Source organism: Panicum virgatum, chromosome 3K (assembly GCF_016808335.1).
Source record: "Panicum virgatum strain AP13 chromosome 3K, P.virgatum_v5, whole genome shotgun sequence".
NCBI classification, from domain to species: Eukaryota; Viridiplantae; Streptophyta; class Magnoliopsida; order Poales; family Poaceae; genus Panicum; species Panicum virgatum.
In genome coordinates this window covers 21,614,762-21,629,951 of record NC_053138.1, presented here as the reverse complement: position 1 = coordinate 21,629,951, position 15,190 = coordinate 21,614,762, and the positions used below count along the sequence as shown (strand labels likewise).

Genomic DNA, 15,190 nt, shown 5'->3' with positions numbered 1-15,190 from the left:
GAGAAGAAGAAGAAGAAGAAACCATCAACCAACGCATTGTTGGGAGAGGAACCGGCACCTACCTCTGCCAAAGGCCAAGGGAACGAGGAACGCGGGCGCCGATTCCCGTTCTTCCCAAGCGCGGCAAGCGAGCTCGCGCGGCGTGCGGTGGTGCAGCGGAGGACGGCACCCCGGCGGGGGCCAGGAGGGAGGGGCGGGTGGTGGGCGCCGGGGCCTAGGGGAGCGGACGAGCCACCGCCATTGCCGGGGGCAGCTCCCTGATAACCGCGGCGGCACGTTGTCTAGGAGTAGCCGTCGAAGTAGGGGCGCGCGGGGCGGCGCGATCACCAGGACGCTTCAAATAGTCGGGGCCCAGAACCGGGTTTCTTGAGCAACTGAGGGGGGGCCAGGCCAGTGCGAGAAAACGCCGACCCTACCGTCCTGCTCATGTACGGCCAAAATTAGCTTTGTCGGATCGGATTGGCTGTGCCGTGCCAGTGCCTCAAAATAGCGGTAGCCAAAGGACGGGCGCGCTCTTTCGGCGCAGCCAGGCATCGGCCGGCCGCCGCTGGCTTCCTTCCAAGCAGCCGGCTGGCACGGTGTGTCGAGTTGTGGAGGGCCCGCTTGACGTAGCACGGCAGTAGCTGGGGCCTAGCGACCGTGTGGAGCAACATGGTCGAAGGTAAAGTACACGGTAGGCCTCAGAAATTCGCATGGCCCCAGCATCTAAGACCGTATGATTTCAAGCTCCACAGTTCATGCGCTCAATACACTACCCATAGTTTCAAGCAGACTTGAACCTTCCGCATACACTACCTACTTCTGAGGACAGGCGCTTGAAACGAGAAGCCTGAGAGAGCATATCAATAAGAACATGACATGGAACAGCCAACATTCAAAATGGTTAAAATGGACATGCCTGACAGAGCCAGAGGCAATGAAATAAATGTCTTCGATTAACATTTACCGAATAGCACCGACCCGAAGGAAGGTTTCCCAGCAAGCATAGGTGCATAGCCAAAGCATGTCCGACCATCTCACTATGGATGGCAAGGGTGGTAGGTGGACATCGACTACAATACGATCCTAGATGGATCGGGGATACACACAACCAGCAACAAACCGAAGGAAATAATGGCCCACGGACAATTTCTTGAGACGGCACGAGAGCCGTCGCCGATTGAGCTGCAGAGGTGCTTTGTCAGCCCATTGCGTACTTCTGTGTCCAGCTGCGGGCTGTCGACTCATACTTCGACCGGTCCGTCTTGTACATGTGGGCAATCTCGGGGACAAGAGGGTCATCCGGGTTGGGGTCAGTCAGCAGGGAGCAGATGGAGAGCAAGACCTGGAACATAGCAACACTCTAATAAGCAACAGACCAGATCGTCATAGCATTTTAATTTTGTTTCAGGGGTACAATGAGCACAAAGCAACAATAAAGCATCTTAATTACCAACATAACCTAATTGTGCAACTGAATGGGATTATCCAGAAAAGATTAATATTAAGTGAAAAATCATCATCCGACTTTTGCGTCAACAGTTGGCATACAGCCAGCAGCCAGCACAACAGGAAGGTGCTAAATGAATGGAACAAATTAAAAAGGGGGTAAGAAGTTCCTATGATCATATCCAGCCCAATAGCTCACTACTAGAGGTGCCATACTACAAGTATGGTTGACAAACGAACTGCGAGTCTCCATTCAAACAACGCGAATCATGCAATGCAAGAAGATCCAAGCAATGAAAATATGTTAGTAAAATAGCAAACGAGATTCTGAAGTTATCCAAGCGGAGATAATTCATAAAAGCATACACTCAAATGACAAAGGCCCTTATATTTCACAGATACCTGGTTAAAGCATGTGCAATGCAATATAAGAAATAGCAAAATATTTATCAAGTAAATCAAATAAAAAGGCAAAACAACATCAGATTTCCGATTGAATCTGCTATAGAGGCATTGCATCGACAGTAAATCCACAATAGCAACCTCGACAATGCAGATGATGACAAAACCAGCACACTAGCACAGGAACAGCAAGGACAAGGAAGTGAATGTTCCAGGTTTCAAGAGGAATAGGCACATATAGAACAATCTTGTATCATCAGAAATTTAGATTACTCATTTTATATTCATAGAGAAAGAAATGAGAAAAAAGTATATGCACATATAGAAGAAGAGATCAGTGTTCAGGATGACCTTAGAAATTGTCAAAGCAGGGCTCCACTGCTCTTTAAGAATGTCAAGGCATATACTCCCATTGCTGTTGATATTTGGATGGAAGACCTTTGTCTTGAAAGACACCTAAAATGAACAGGTCAACAAAGATTAATAAACGTGTATAAAGTTAAAACAATAAAATCTAAATAAAGCAACCTTCAGATTGGGATGGCTCATGAAGAAGTTCAGCCATCAAAGGAGGTTGCCAATAAAGATGGTTTGTAGGCATGTTGACAGGCATATCAATTGTCAAACCCACAATAATCCATGATGCTATTAAGATACCATACAACAACAACAACAACAACAACAACATAGCTTTTTTTCCCAAGCAAGTTGGGGTAGTCTAGAGATGAAACCCGAAAGAAATAAGTTCAAGGTTCAGGCACATTGATAGCTAGTCTCCAAGCGCTCCTATCCAAAGCTATCTCTTTAGAGATATTCCAATCCTTAAGGTCTCTCTTAACCGACTCATCCCACGTCAGTTTAGGTCTACCTCTACCCCTCTTTACATTATCGACCCGCTCAAGAACCCCATTACGCACCGGCGCCTCAGGAGGCCTTCGTTGGACATGTCCAAACCATCTCAGCCGATGCTGGGTAAGTTTCTCCTCAATTGGTGCCACCCCGACCCTATCCCGAATAACTTCGTTCCGGACTCTATCCCTCCTTGTGTGCCCGCAAAACCACCGCAACATCTGCATCTCTGCTACACTCAGTTGCTGGACATGTCGCCTTTTTGTAGGCCAACATTCAGCACCGTATAACATCGCCGGACGAATTGTTGTCCTATAGAATTTGCCATTTAGCTTGTGTGGCACCCTCTTGTCACAAAGGATGCCAGAAGCTTGCCGCCATTTCAACCAGCCAGCTGAAATTATATGCATAACATCTTCATCAATGTCGCCATCCTTTTGTAGCACCGATTCTAAATACCGAAAAATATCCTTCTGGACCACCACTTGCCCATCTCTCTTGAAATTCTTAGCACGGAAATGTTTAGTTTGAGAGAAGCTGAAAGGAATTTGTGACTTCCTCAGGTGTACTAAATCACTAACGCAGTTCTAAACTATAACTCTGAAAGGATATTGGCAGGGATACTTCATTCAAAACAAGGTTGATGCACTACCACCAAAAACTAAGAAATGATGTATGCCAGTAGTCAGTATAACTATAAACATATTATTATTAGTTGACCATCAATAAAAGTACTAACAGAAAGGTAAAGCAATAGGGATAATGTTGAGTGGCCTCTCCCCCAGAATTATGACATTAGCAGGAGAAAAAGGAACAACAGAGAGCTTTCTTGTTCACAAATTTTTACCCAGAAGAAACATATACTTATTAAAGGTAACCACATTCAGTCTATCCAAGACTGCAAAGCTTACTAGAGAGCATAATACACTATAACTGAAGTTAATAAGAAAAAAGAATTTGTAGATAAGATAAACCCTAGTTCTAACCTTTGGTGGTTTGAAGGGGTAGTCTGGAGGGAAATGAATGTTCACTAAGAACACACCACCAGCATAGGGACTGTCAGGCGGTCCCATAATTGTTGCTTGCCAATGAAACATGTCCTCACCAGCAGGGCCTGAACATTGTACAAGTGAAATTTGTAGTTCATGAGAAATGGAAAGGCATTAGGAAAAAGAAACTGAGCATGCAAAGACTGACAATATGATATAGACAAGATGGCATGGCCTGTGCCCAATGGGTTATGTAAATCGGTAAATGTCTGGAAAGATTTGTCATCCGCTTCCACAGTCCCAATAATTACTTGTAATCGTACCTGCACTGCATGATGTGGGGGGATCTTTCTGCAGGTCCTTCAGCTCCTTCAGGATACGCTTCGATGCCATGACGAACTCCTGTTTTTTCATACATTATGCAAAAGGTAAGTTATGAACACATAGTACAAAGATTGCAATCAATCATATCTATTTGTGTACTTGAAAAAGGCAGAGATGCAAATGATATATAACAGAGTTTAAATTATGTTAGTAAAATGTTGCAGAGAACTCAACAAATATCGAACCGGAAACTCAGTAAAGTGTGACATGAAAGTCCTGATATTGAACAATTGTGAACCCCATACAGCTGATTCAAACTTCAGTTTTCTGTTTCGGAAAAAATGCAAACTATTCTAGACATACAAAAGAAGTCACCTTAACCCCATATACTTGGATGGTTGCCCAGCTAGACCCCTAAGCAGGAACATTAGGTTTTCTACATGCTAGATTTCTAGATTATATCATTTGGAAGCCAAAATTGTCCAACATTAAGTCCAATCAACATTAGGCAGCAATCCATGATTAAGTTGGTTTGGCTCAATTATCACTCTTAGTCCACTTAGCAACTCGATAACATGCAAATACTAGCAAGTTTAACCAGCAGTTAAACTATTTTTTCTTAAAAGAATACCACAATGCTTCAGAAGTCTGGATTAGTTTTCTATAAGGTCTACAGTCTACAGACCAATATACGAGTTGTCAGTCTTGCAAGACCCTTGCAAATAGTCTTACCCTTAAGATAAAACAAATATGGTAAGCACTTCTAAACACTAACATGCATATCAAAGTAAACTCTCCAGGACTCCAGGTCAGTTAAAACAGCCAACAGAACGACTAAAGCTGACAGTTTAGTAACGATGAATAATACAACCCACATTCCATGATGATGAGCTTACTAATTCCAAAATTATCAGCTACAAGCATTCTACCCTGTAAGTCAAGCTTACCATCATAACTAACCACACTAGAGTCTGGAACATATTCAGAAATGCACGGTCTAAACGCCCACAGGGTCAAGCTAAGCTATCTAAGCTACCGGTAAAAACAAAACAAGCTGAGCCAACTTCAAAGTCGGCACCGAGGTGAAACCACTGCAAAACTGGTACCGAGGTGAAACCAGCACAGTGCTTCAGGCATCTCAGAGATCAGCCTGAACCATCAGAGGAACACATCACAGGTCACAGCCTGCACGAGCGCAGGATCCCACCTAAAATTCTTACAGAAAGCCGCCACACAGCAAACAGACGGCCAGCTTCATCCATCCAAAACAACCAAAAGGCCCCCCAATCTCGCGCAGCAGCCGTGAAATCCAGACCACGAGCGCGTAAGATCGAACAACCCACCCATATCCTAACACCGATCGCCCAAAGTCTCAAGCAGCCCCGCAACCGAATCCGTCACGGATCGACGCCGCCCACCACGAAACCACAAGCCTACCACACGCCACACCGCCTCGGCGCGCTCCAAACCGTACCAAACCGCAGATCTACCCGAGCCAGCCGCAGCAACCAAAGCGAAGAGGAGGGGGCAAAAAACCACGCAGAAAACTCGAGAAGAAAAAACACGCGCGTCGACGGGACGGATCCGGATCGGGAGGGGCCGGAGCTCACCCGCGCCGATCTGACCAGAGCGGAGGCCGGAAAAAAAATTCGACCGAAAAATTTCACGCGGAGAAGCAAAGGCTCCCACCTTTCGCAGGCAGCGAAGACGAGAGGCTGGGGACGGCGAGGGAGGAGGGAGAGAGAGAGAGAGAGAGACGCCTTCTCTCTCTTGTTTTTTCCTCCTGCCCCGCCCCGGGTCCCTCGCTTGTGGTGTGCGTGCGAGACGGGTTTCCAAGCGGGTCCGGGCCGGCATTTATAGTCTGCCCACCTGGCCTGCGGGGTGGGCAGAGAAGGGTGGAAGTGGAACGTTCGTCGTACGTCGCCGGGTCTTCTTTATTATTCTCTCTATCCAGTGATGAGATCAGGTAAACAACTCGGTTTAGGTTTCCATTTACCCAGTAGAGTTAGGTCTCATTTAATTTTTTTCAATTTAAATCATAAGTCTCGTCACATCGCTGTTTACACACCAATTAGAAGTACTACATATACATTTATTACAAAACTAATTTTATAAGTCATGATTTAATCACAAGACGAATCTATTAAGTCTAATTAGTCCATAATTTGATCACTAATTGCTATAGTATCATCCACTAATCGTGTATTAATTATACTAATAGATTCGTCTAAAGTTCTAATTGCAACTTATGCAAATAATTTTACATAAATTGGCATATGAATATTCGAATTGACATCCAAATATTCGATTTGTGACAGCAATTTAAAGAACCAAATGAGTCCTTAGATTCCTTTCCAACAACCAGAGAGAACCTGCACCTTCCACTGCTGTGTGATAATGGGCCCTAATCTAATTTATTGGTCAAACCGTCAAAGAGGTGCAAACATCTGTCAGCTAGAATCGCATTTGCGGGAAGCGGTCGATACTAAAAACCATGAAAGATTTGCTGGATTTTTTTGAGAAAGATAACCGAAGTTTTTGGATGTTTAACTGCACACTTCATGAGCTATTACACTTCTGCAGTGCGCTGCATTTGTTACTCGTTTAGTAGCTTTGCATCTAAACACTCCAACTATTATGATCCGGCAGTCAAGAGGTTTGAACTTCATTCCTTTATTGATGTTTCAATTTCCGAGATTAGATGGCAAATTGCAGCGTGGGTGTTGAAATACGGTCGTAAAAGGTTGGCATCCTTGGATCAGATCAGAAGAACGGTACCGTCTCGTAGTCCGTTTAGCCAATACGCATTTTGATTTGACTTGGCAAGTTCTTACCGTTTCTTTTCTTCTTTTTTTTTGGGTGGTCAAGAGAAAGGTACAAGTACAAAGCTTGCCTCACAAAGAAAAATGGAATAATCTCATCGCTGATCCAGCGCAGGTCTTGCGAAGGAAACGCAAAACTGGATTACCATTATCCTCACGGTTCAGAGGCACTATGGATGGAGCTGGGCATTGCTGACAAAGTACCTAAAGCGTTGTGGGCCTCATAATGTGGTTGAAATGTCGACATTGTGGACCGTACGTATTAGGATCCGTTCTTCCCAGAAGCCCGATAAGGCTGGGCGGCTGGCGCGAACGTTCTGATCACTGAATTGTCTTTGGTATGTCCTTCTCTTGAAAAGCGGCAATATGGATTTGTTTTTCACCGTTAGTAGTCAATTCGTCCGGGGCAGGGTCGCTTACATAAAATGGGTATCATACATGCACCAATCTGCAAGAGATTAAGGGTGTCCAGAAAGTGATTAGCACGATCATGATTCAATAGTCAACTGATGTGGGGAAAACAGAAAGAATGCTCATTCGACAACACAAATTTTAAAGTTTCATAAAAAAAGAAACACAAATTTTAAAGAGTTGTCTCAAACTGAGTCGGAGCACAGTTGACAAATTAACACCCTACGATGATCACCAGCGCGCAGAGCTAGAGAAATAAAACAATCACCAGCGCTAACATCATGGAACCAAAGAACAGGAAACAATGTCACCAAAGAATGATCAGGAACCAACTGCAAAGCTTCACTGGACACACACACACACACACACACTAGATGCAGAGCTGTCAAACCTATTTTCCCCTCTAAGATGCTGTTATTGCTGTGCTATGGATGAATGATTCAGAAGGCTCCCTCCCTCGGGTTGTCCTCCGGGGAGGTCTTCGTCTCCGAGTATGAGTTCCGGATCTCCTCAATCCTCCCGACCACCTCCTCCATCCGAGGCCGCTCCTCGGGGGCAACAGCAACGCATGCCATGGCGACCTGGAGCATCTGGACCATCTCGTCCTCGACGTTCGGGTGCCTCAGCAAGTCGACGTCAAAGACCTCCGACGTCCACTCCTCTCGCACCACGGACTGCACCCACCGGGGGAGGTGCTCGACGGAGTCCTCGCGGCCGGGGGATCGCAGAGGGGCTTTGCCGGTGAGCATCTCGAGGAGCAGGACGCCGAAGCTGTAGACGTCGGATTTCTGCGTCGGCTTCTTGGTCTCGAGGACCTCAGGCGAGCGGTACCCGACGAGCCGCGGGTGGACGTGGGGCGGGGCCATGAGCTGGGCGAGGCCGAACTCGGTGACGCACGCGCTGAGTTCCTGGGTGATGAGGATGTTGCTTGACTTGATGTTCCCGTGGACGAACCTCCCGCCGCCCTCCTCGTGAAGATAAGCCATCCCGCGTGCAGTGCCCAAAGCTATTTTCACTCTCGTCTTCCAGTCCAGTGGATTTCTTCCAGCAGCTTTATTCCCTGGGTAATTGTCATCAGCTGTGAGTCTGCTGTCATATAATTTCGCCTCAATACAAATGTGAATAATGAGCAAGTTAGTCAGCCTTTCAGACAATAAATTAGCAAAATGGTTGAAATGAAAAAGAGCCGTGGAAATGCTACTGTTTGAACCATGCTACAGCCGTCATGTTCAATCTACACAGTTTGCAGGTCATCGCGATTCACTACTAGAGCTACTTGCAAACCCAGTCCGTGTAATAAAGGCTACCCTGAAAGTGCTGGCAGACAGTACTGGTGTGATACCTCAAAGCAGGTAATGGAAAATCAAGGCACTATGTAACCACCAGTATTCTTTTGCACATATTGCAATGGCCAGAAAAAGGTAGTGTAGCTCAAAAGCCTAAAATTTCTAGCTATAAGAGTAGATCTTTCCAGAACAATTGTTGGAATCCCCAGAACAATGAACAAATTAGTAAGGAAGGTATATGTTGACTTGACTTGATTTGTAATACTTCAATATGTTTTATCTTCAGAAAGATAAAAAACCAAGGGCCGAAAGGCAGTATTACATTGGGAGTCAATATCTATATCTTATTCAGAAAAACAACCATTTTGAGTTTAGTAGCTTATCATAAGCTACAAATTACAGAGATTCCACTATTTAAGTATCTACGGAGTTCTACAGAATTAACATAAAGCACCACGCAATGCTACAATGCAATCACCACTTGAGCCTTCAAATGTAGGTTTCTACCTTCTTACTATTACTAATTGGAGGCTCCTTTTGAAGCCTCCAGACGAAGCCACCTAGAATCCTAGGTGGACAGTCTAAAAAATAGAGAAATCCAATAAATTCTCACAAAATTCAGAAACATCCGGCCATCAATTCGGCAACTTTAATCATAATAGCCATTGGATCTGTTATATTTTTCTTATAAATTACCCACCTTTGCCATTATGAAAATAGACTAAAGTAACCCCCTAAACATGAATCTAAATTACCCACCTCTGCCATTATAAAAAATAATATAAAGTAACCCCCTAATCTTCATGTAAATTACCCACTTATGCCATTATAAAATAGTATCAAATAACTCCCTAAATTTATATATATATTATCCAATGATAACACAATAAAAATTTAAAATAAATCCAAAACCTGAATCAAAATTATATGATTATAATAAAATTTTAAAGCGCGTCAATATAAAATTCTAACTTCTATCATTATTAATATATTATTTATGTTATTATTTATATAAAAATACTAACCATAATGTGTGTATAATCATATATTCATGTATAAGACAAAAGATAAGAATACAAATTTTCATGTTGTTCACGTAACTCAAACAAAATGTTCAATTAAATACATATCAAACATATACTGATGTGTGATACAAAGTGAGAAAAAAAATTTAGTAACTAAGCCTATCATGTTTTTTACAGTTATATAATGATAAATATGTATCTTTACACTGTATTAAAATATTTAATGGGTTAAAAAGAGTGTGAGATAGATCATTATTAGATATCTTTAACTAGCCCGTGCGGGAGCACGGGTTGATAGACTAGTGTAGTTCTAATTAAGCTTCTACTGATAACGGCATAAAAGAAAAGGTTATGCTACAACCCTCTTGTTTTGTATCGCATCACTTGCAATAAAACTATCGAGTATCAAAGTACCAGAATGAACTAGAATATATTTTGCTCAAGCATCGGACCTGACCAAGCATCCGTTTCAGCTATCAACATTTTCAAGTTGAAGTAAGCTAATATCTTTAGTTTTTATTAGTACAAAAAAGGTTCAAAATATCATTCTGACAGGTAGTAAAATGTGAAATGGTTCAAATAGATATTCAAAGTGAAGGACATACCATGCAAAGCAGCACAGAGGCTACCCAATGGGACGTAGTCATACACCAAGATCTTCTCATCCTTGGAGTAATAGTAAGCACGCAATGGAATGGTGTTCTGATGCTGGCAAACCTTGCCAATTAGCTCCATCTGCTGTTCGAACTCCTTCTTTCCTGCCACCACTTCCTTCAGTCTCTTGACCACTACTGTCGTGCCATCCTCAAGAACAGCTTTATAGGTAGTCCCATAACTTCCTTTCCCAAGGACTTCAGCCGAGGCCCTCAACAAATCCTCCAAGTCAAAATTATATGAACATCCTTCAAAGAAAAACAATTTATTCCTCTCTGCTTCTTGAATACCGCTGCTGTATTCTGCCTTGGATTTTTCTGCCCTTCCGCCAGCACTAGCCTTTCCTTTGGATGAAGATGATGCCGCACCAGGTTCTGTGTCTTTCTTTCTTTTAAAGATGCATACCAAGACGATGATAATCAAAAGCAGTACTATGGCCCCTACTCCAGCAGCTATTGCAATAATGACACCACGGCTGAGCCTTTTCCATATGCTTCTTTGGCCATTTTGGGGTGATGGTGATATTGGAGGAGGTGTGGTTCCTGGACATGGTTCCAATGGAAATCCACATAGAAAGACATTTCCGAAGAAAGAACTAGCTGGGAACTTCTGCAGGGAAGGTGGTATAGGTCCACTGAGGTTATTGTTACTCAAATCCAAATGTCTCAATGTGGGGAGGTGAAGGTCAGGGATGGGTCCAGAAAGAGAGTTGTTTTGGAGAAGCAATGCAGTCAGTCCAGTGATATCTTGCACTTTCAACGGGATTTCTCCATTGAAGGAATTATATGACAGGTCTAAGAATGTTAGGCTGGAAGACAGTGTGCTTGGTATAATTCCGGACAAGTTATTGTGCTGAAGATAAAGGGAGTGCAGAGAAGGAATGGATGCGACGTCAGGAGGAAGATTAATAGTGAGACGATTTGACCTAAGGCTCAACACCTCTAATGCATCAAGCTTGCCAAGTGTGCCCCCAGGGATAGGACCAAATAGCCCTATTGCAGGTAGCCGCACTTCACGTACACGCTTACCATTGGGTGTGCATGTAATTCCAACCCAGGATGTGCATAATTGGGTTGTGGAGGTCCAGTTGAGCTTTCGGCCATGAGGCAGTGATGCAGCAAACGCAAGAAGGGCCTGCTTATCGGAGTTCAGGTCAGCACCTCTGGCACAAGGAACGTGCGTAAAGAAAAGAACAGCAGAAAGAATAGCTATAAGCCTCAGATGCCACATTGCTAGGAATGGCTGAAAAAAATAAGGGGAAACTGCAGTTATAATCCAAGAGTCTCCATCAGTGCATCACTCCTGCCACATGAAAGGATGACAAGAGTCAACAATACATGAATAGCGATTCGTATTTTTAGAATCAAGAGAACAGTACAAAAATTCAGTTTACAAGTAGAAAAAAAGGTAGAAAGGCAAGGGAATCTGTATAGAAAAAATAATACATTGCATTTTTCCCAAAGGACACTTATATGCCTTTTTTATAGGGACGTTTGCATGGTCTTAACCAAGCGAGCAGCTACTGAAAATATATGCTTTGAGAGATCTTGAAGAAAAAAGGAGGAGCAACTCTTTTCATCAATGATCAATATATGACGCAAGCACATAAACCAACAAATATAATCCAAGAAATATCCTTTCACCAGTTAATAGCTTACAAGAAGCATTCCCACTGCTTTAGTTTTTAAATGCCAAAACCAGGTATGTTTTTCCATCATTAAATATCAGATTCTGGTTCTGCTAAAGGATAATAGTAAATATGATAAACAGAATGTCGTCTACCATGATTAGTGGGACTAATAGGTTTTAGACCTACAATTTTATGGTGTTTGTGTTCCAGTTGGCACGGGATGAGCAGGTTACATAATCTAAGATATAAAAAATCACCATTCTTGGAATTACCACTGCCCTCACTCACTGTCTTACATCATAATGAAGAACCTATATTTTGCACCATAGCTAATTTGCATCACTGACACAGAAAGCTGGTATGAGCTCTCTGCTGAGATAATGACAGAGTGCTGTCCACATTGATATTTCAAGGGGACCATAAGATTCCTCAGCTTCCACACAGCAACCCTCCCTCTAAAATAGCAAAACGAAATGAAAACAGAATGACGCATCTTGTCTTATCTTTAGCAACCGAAAGGCCCGACCTAAACAAATCTTCTGGTTTTATCTCAAGCCTTGTGAAAGGACAGCTAGGATCATGTGCCACATAAAAGGAAACCAATATATCTTTTAGCAAGTAGCCATTACTCTTTAGCCTTTTCTGCAAAGGATAACTCCACTGTGTTAACAAAATAGCCATCGCGCCTAAACAATGGCGCCCGGTCATAACCAGAACGGACAAAAGGGTGGTGACAAAACACTACCCCTGTGTAGGACTTCTAAAGAGGAGGCACAGCACGTTGGTGGACTCCCTTGCACATGTGTAACTTGCACAAAAGCAGCATTATAGAGCACCTAACCTAGACCCAATTACTACACCTAATGCCGTTGTTTTCTCATGGACCGAATGCTTTGGAAAAAAGGCGTGAGCACGAAACCAAAAGTCCAGCATGTAAAGCAGGTAGTCTCAGATGCAAGAAACCAAAGGGAAGAGGGCTTGATAGGCAGCGTGGGGCTCTGCTCATTGATGGGGGTGACCATGGGCAGCACGGCGCGCCAGCGCCGAGGGATCTGATGTCAGGCTCCACACCATAGGACAAATGCAAGGCAAGAGGCATCACTATCCCACTATCTCAACACGCCATAGGACAACTGAAACAGTAGATGTACCAGTAAGATTACTAAGAGTTAACTCCTAAATAAAGGTCATTGAGATTTCACATTTCCATGTTTTCCTACCCACTCCCCCCCTGGTGCATCAAGTTCGGGAGTAGGGAATTCCCCATGTTACTGTTGCTGCAAGTTGCAGTCCAGCAATGCATACCTGACCTGCTCCATTGCATGATTTTCAAGCTGTTGTTTGTTTATTCAGCAGTTGCAGGTTTCTTACGCAAATAAATAAATAAATCATTCGTTCAGTACCACTTTGTTTTTGTCTAAAAATAAATAAATATCGCTTCACTACCACACCAATAAACGCAAGGCTGTAGAGACTCGAAGTGCTCAACTCCCGTATAAGCTGCTAACAAAAGCGCAATTCCAGTGCATTCTCTTTCCCCTTTTCTAAAGACAAAGCCAAAAGCACGCACGCATCGACCAAACAAATGTGCTTCAAGAAAAGAGCGGGACGCGATTTGCTTTCGTGCAACAGTCGCCTTGGTGAGCCGAGTGCAAAGAACGGAATACTACGTTACACCTACACATCGTTTTCGCGCAGTACGCGGTACAACTGTACTGAAAGAACTCTGAATTATTACGCCGTACCTCGCAAGTCGCAAGCCGCAAGAAGCCGTCCCGTCCCGGGGTCGGAACCCCGGAGCCCGGCCGGAGGCCGAGCTCCATGTTCGCGCACCTCCCCGGGGGCGGCGAGCCGGCGACCCAGGACCCAAGACCCAGGTGGCGCCGGGGGAGAGAGAATTCCGACCTTCGCGGCGTCACGGAGAGAGAGCGACCGAGAACGGAAAAACCAAGCGCCGTCTCGGGGTCGCCGCCCTGCCTCAGGACCGGGGCCTTGCGGTCACCGCCCAAGGGCCAGCCGCCGCCAGGAACAGCTCCAGGGAGACAGCCCGATCCGCGGCGGGAACTGCCGGCATTCCACCGCGGCGGACCACCGGACGCCGCCGCCGTCCTCCTCCTCCTCCGCCGCCTCACCCTCGCGGCCGGCGAGCGAGGCAGCAGCTGGGTCGCGGCCCTTTCTCCCCGCCCGCCCTCTCCCTCTCTCGTTGCAGTTGCGAGCGGACGCAGGCAGCCAGTGATGCTGAAGCCGCGGGAGGAGTGCGCGCCGTGTGCGGGGTGCGCGCGCCCGTCTGCAAGCCCGCGTGGTGCGTTTAAGGGAAGCGGTCTGTTTGTGCCGGTGCGACGGGTTCCTTCGTCCTCCTGGAGGGAGCACAAAAGCAAGTGACGGATCTGCCCCTGGCCCCACCGGGCAGCGTGAGCGCGCAGGGGTGCCCCGGGCCCACTGGGCAGTGGCTGCGACGATACTCGGTGTCTCTGGAACGCGGGCCCAATAGAAGGACGCCGGTGGCTGGCTGGCTGCTTGAATGCTCGTGGGCTGGCTCGTGGCAGCTGGGCTCTAGCCTGAAAACTGCTCGTTACAACTGTAGCGTGTACTAGTTGGTAGTTACTGCGACGGTAGCAGACTAGTGGTACAATTGATAAACCTCATGTACTGCTGTCTGATGCTGGGGATGCAAACAACGGACAGATAGAAAGGGCTTTTTCAAAGAAAAAAAACAGATAGAAAGGAACAGAACGTGGCTGGCATCTATCACTGAACCGACCGTCGTTCTCAACCCCTGCTCCGCTGCCGTTGAACACGCATGTGTAGTTGGGAGACGTACAAAAAAAAATGAACATGTGCGGTGTGATAGCACAACACTTGGCATTTGGTTTAGCTGTTTTTTTAGGGGCCGTTTGAATCCCTATGATCAAAACTTTAGCCCGTCATTGAATATTTGAATACCAATTAGAAGAATTAAATATAAACTAATTACAGAACTAATTGTATAAATGGAGGCTAATTCACGAGACTACTTCATTAAACCTAATTATTTCATGAATTGGCCATGTTGTGCTCTGACAAATAACTAAATACATGCTAACGATGAATTAATTAGTCTCATGAATTGGCCTCTATTTATGCAATTAGTTTTATAACTAGTCTATATTTAATAATTAATACTTCTAACAAGTGTCTAAGCATCCGATATGACGAGAAAGTTTTAGTTCCAAGATCCAACGGCCGGTCATGGATAAATGGATAGAGAGACTGAGAGAGCGATGCATCGACCTATTGTTTGCGAATTGCGATCGATGTAGTAGGCACTACTACCTCTGGGATCTTGGAGCAGCAGCAGCAGCAATGGACCGAAAGACGGACCTGAGCAAGC

The 15,190-nt window shown here is 44.8% G+C and overlaps 2 protein-coding genes across 3 annotated transcripts; both read right to left on the bottom strand.

Annotated features, from left to right (window-relative positions):
• Positions 1–880: 880 nt before the first annotated feature.
• On the bottom strand, positions 881–5,832 carry LOC120698342 (ubiquitin-conjugating enzyme E2 11). 2 transcript variants are annotated; one of them, XM_039981899.1, is made up of 5 exons: positions 5,682–5,832; positions 3,992–4,070; positions 3,666–3,793; positions 2,182–2,286; positions 881–1,324 (listed from the first exon to the last, which is right to left on the bottom strand). In XM_039981899.1, the coding sequence occupies exons 2-5, from the start codon at positions 4,059–4,061 to the stop codon at positions 1,181–1,183; spliced, it is 447 nt and encodes a 148-aa protein (XP_039837833.1). In that variant the 5' UTR covers positions 4,062–4,070; positions 5,682–5,832; the 3' UTR covers positions 881–1,180. The 2 variants fall into 2 exon arrangements, with proteins under 2 accessions (XP_039837833.1, XP_039837834.1); XM_039981900.1 differs by having other exon boundaries at positions 5,603–5,805.
• Positions 5,833–7,347: 1,515 nt separating this feature from the next.
• On the bottom strand, positions 7,348–14,121 carry LOC120698341 (probable inactive receptor kinase At5g58300). The gene is made up of 3 exons (XM_039981897.1): positions 13,566–14,121; positions 10,142–11,492; positions 7,348–8,285 (listed from the first exon to the last, which is right to left on the bottom strand). Exons 2-3 carry the CDS (start codon positions 11,418–11,420, stop codon positions 7,666–7,668), a joined length of 1,899 nt encoding a protein of 632 aa, XP_039837831.1. The 5' UTR covers positions 11,421–11,492; positions 13,566–14,121; the 3' UTR covers positions 7,348–7,665.
• Positions 14,122–15,190: the final 1,069 nt, after the last annotated feature.

Excerpts from the sequence above, each read along its gene's own strand:
- LOC120698342 (XM_039981899.1), bottom strand. The coding sequence starts at position 4,061 with ATGGCATCGAAGCGTATCCTGAAGGAGCTGAAGGACCTGCAGAAAGAT. Across the intron at positions 3,794-3,991 it reads CCCCACATCATGCAGTGCAG|GCCCTGCTGGTGAGGACATG; the intron begins GTACGATTACAA and ends TACAATGTTCAG. Across the intron at positions 1,325-2,181 it reads CTGCTTTGACAATTTCTAAG|GTCTTGCTCTCCATCTGCTC; the intron begins GTCATCCTGAAC and ends GCTATGTTCCAG.
- LOC120698341 (XM_039981897.1), bottom strand. The coding sequence starts at position 11,420 with ATGTGGCATCTGAGGCTTATAGCTATTCTTTCTGCTGTTCTTTTCTTT. Across the intron at positions 8,286-10,141 it reads CCTCTGTGCTGCTTTGCATG|GGAATAAAGCTGCTGGAAGA; the intron begins GTATGTCCTTCA and ends ACAATTACCCAG.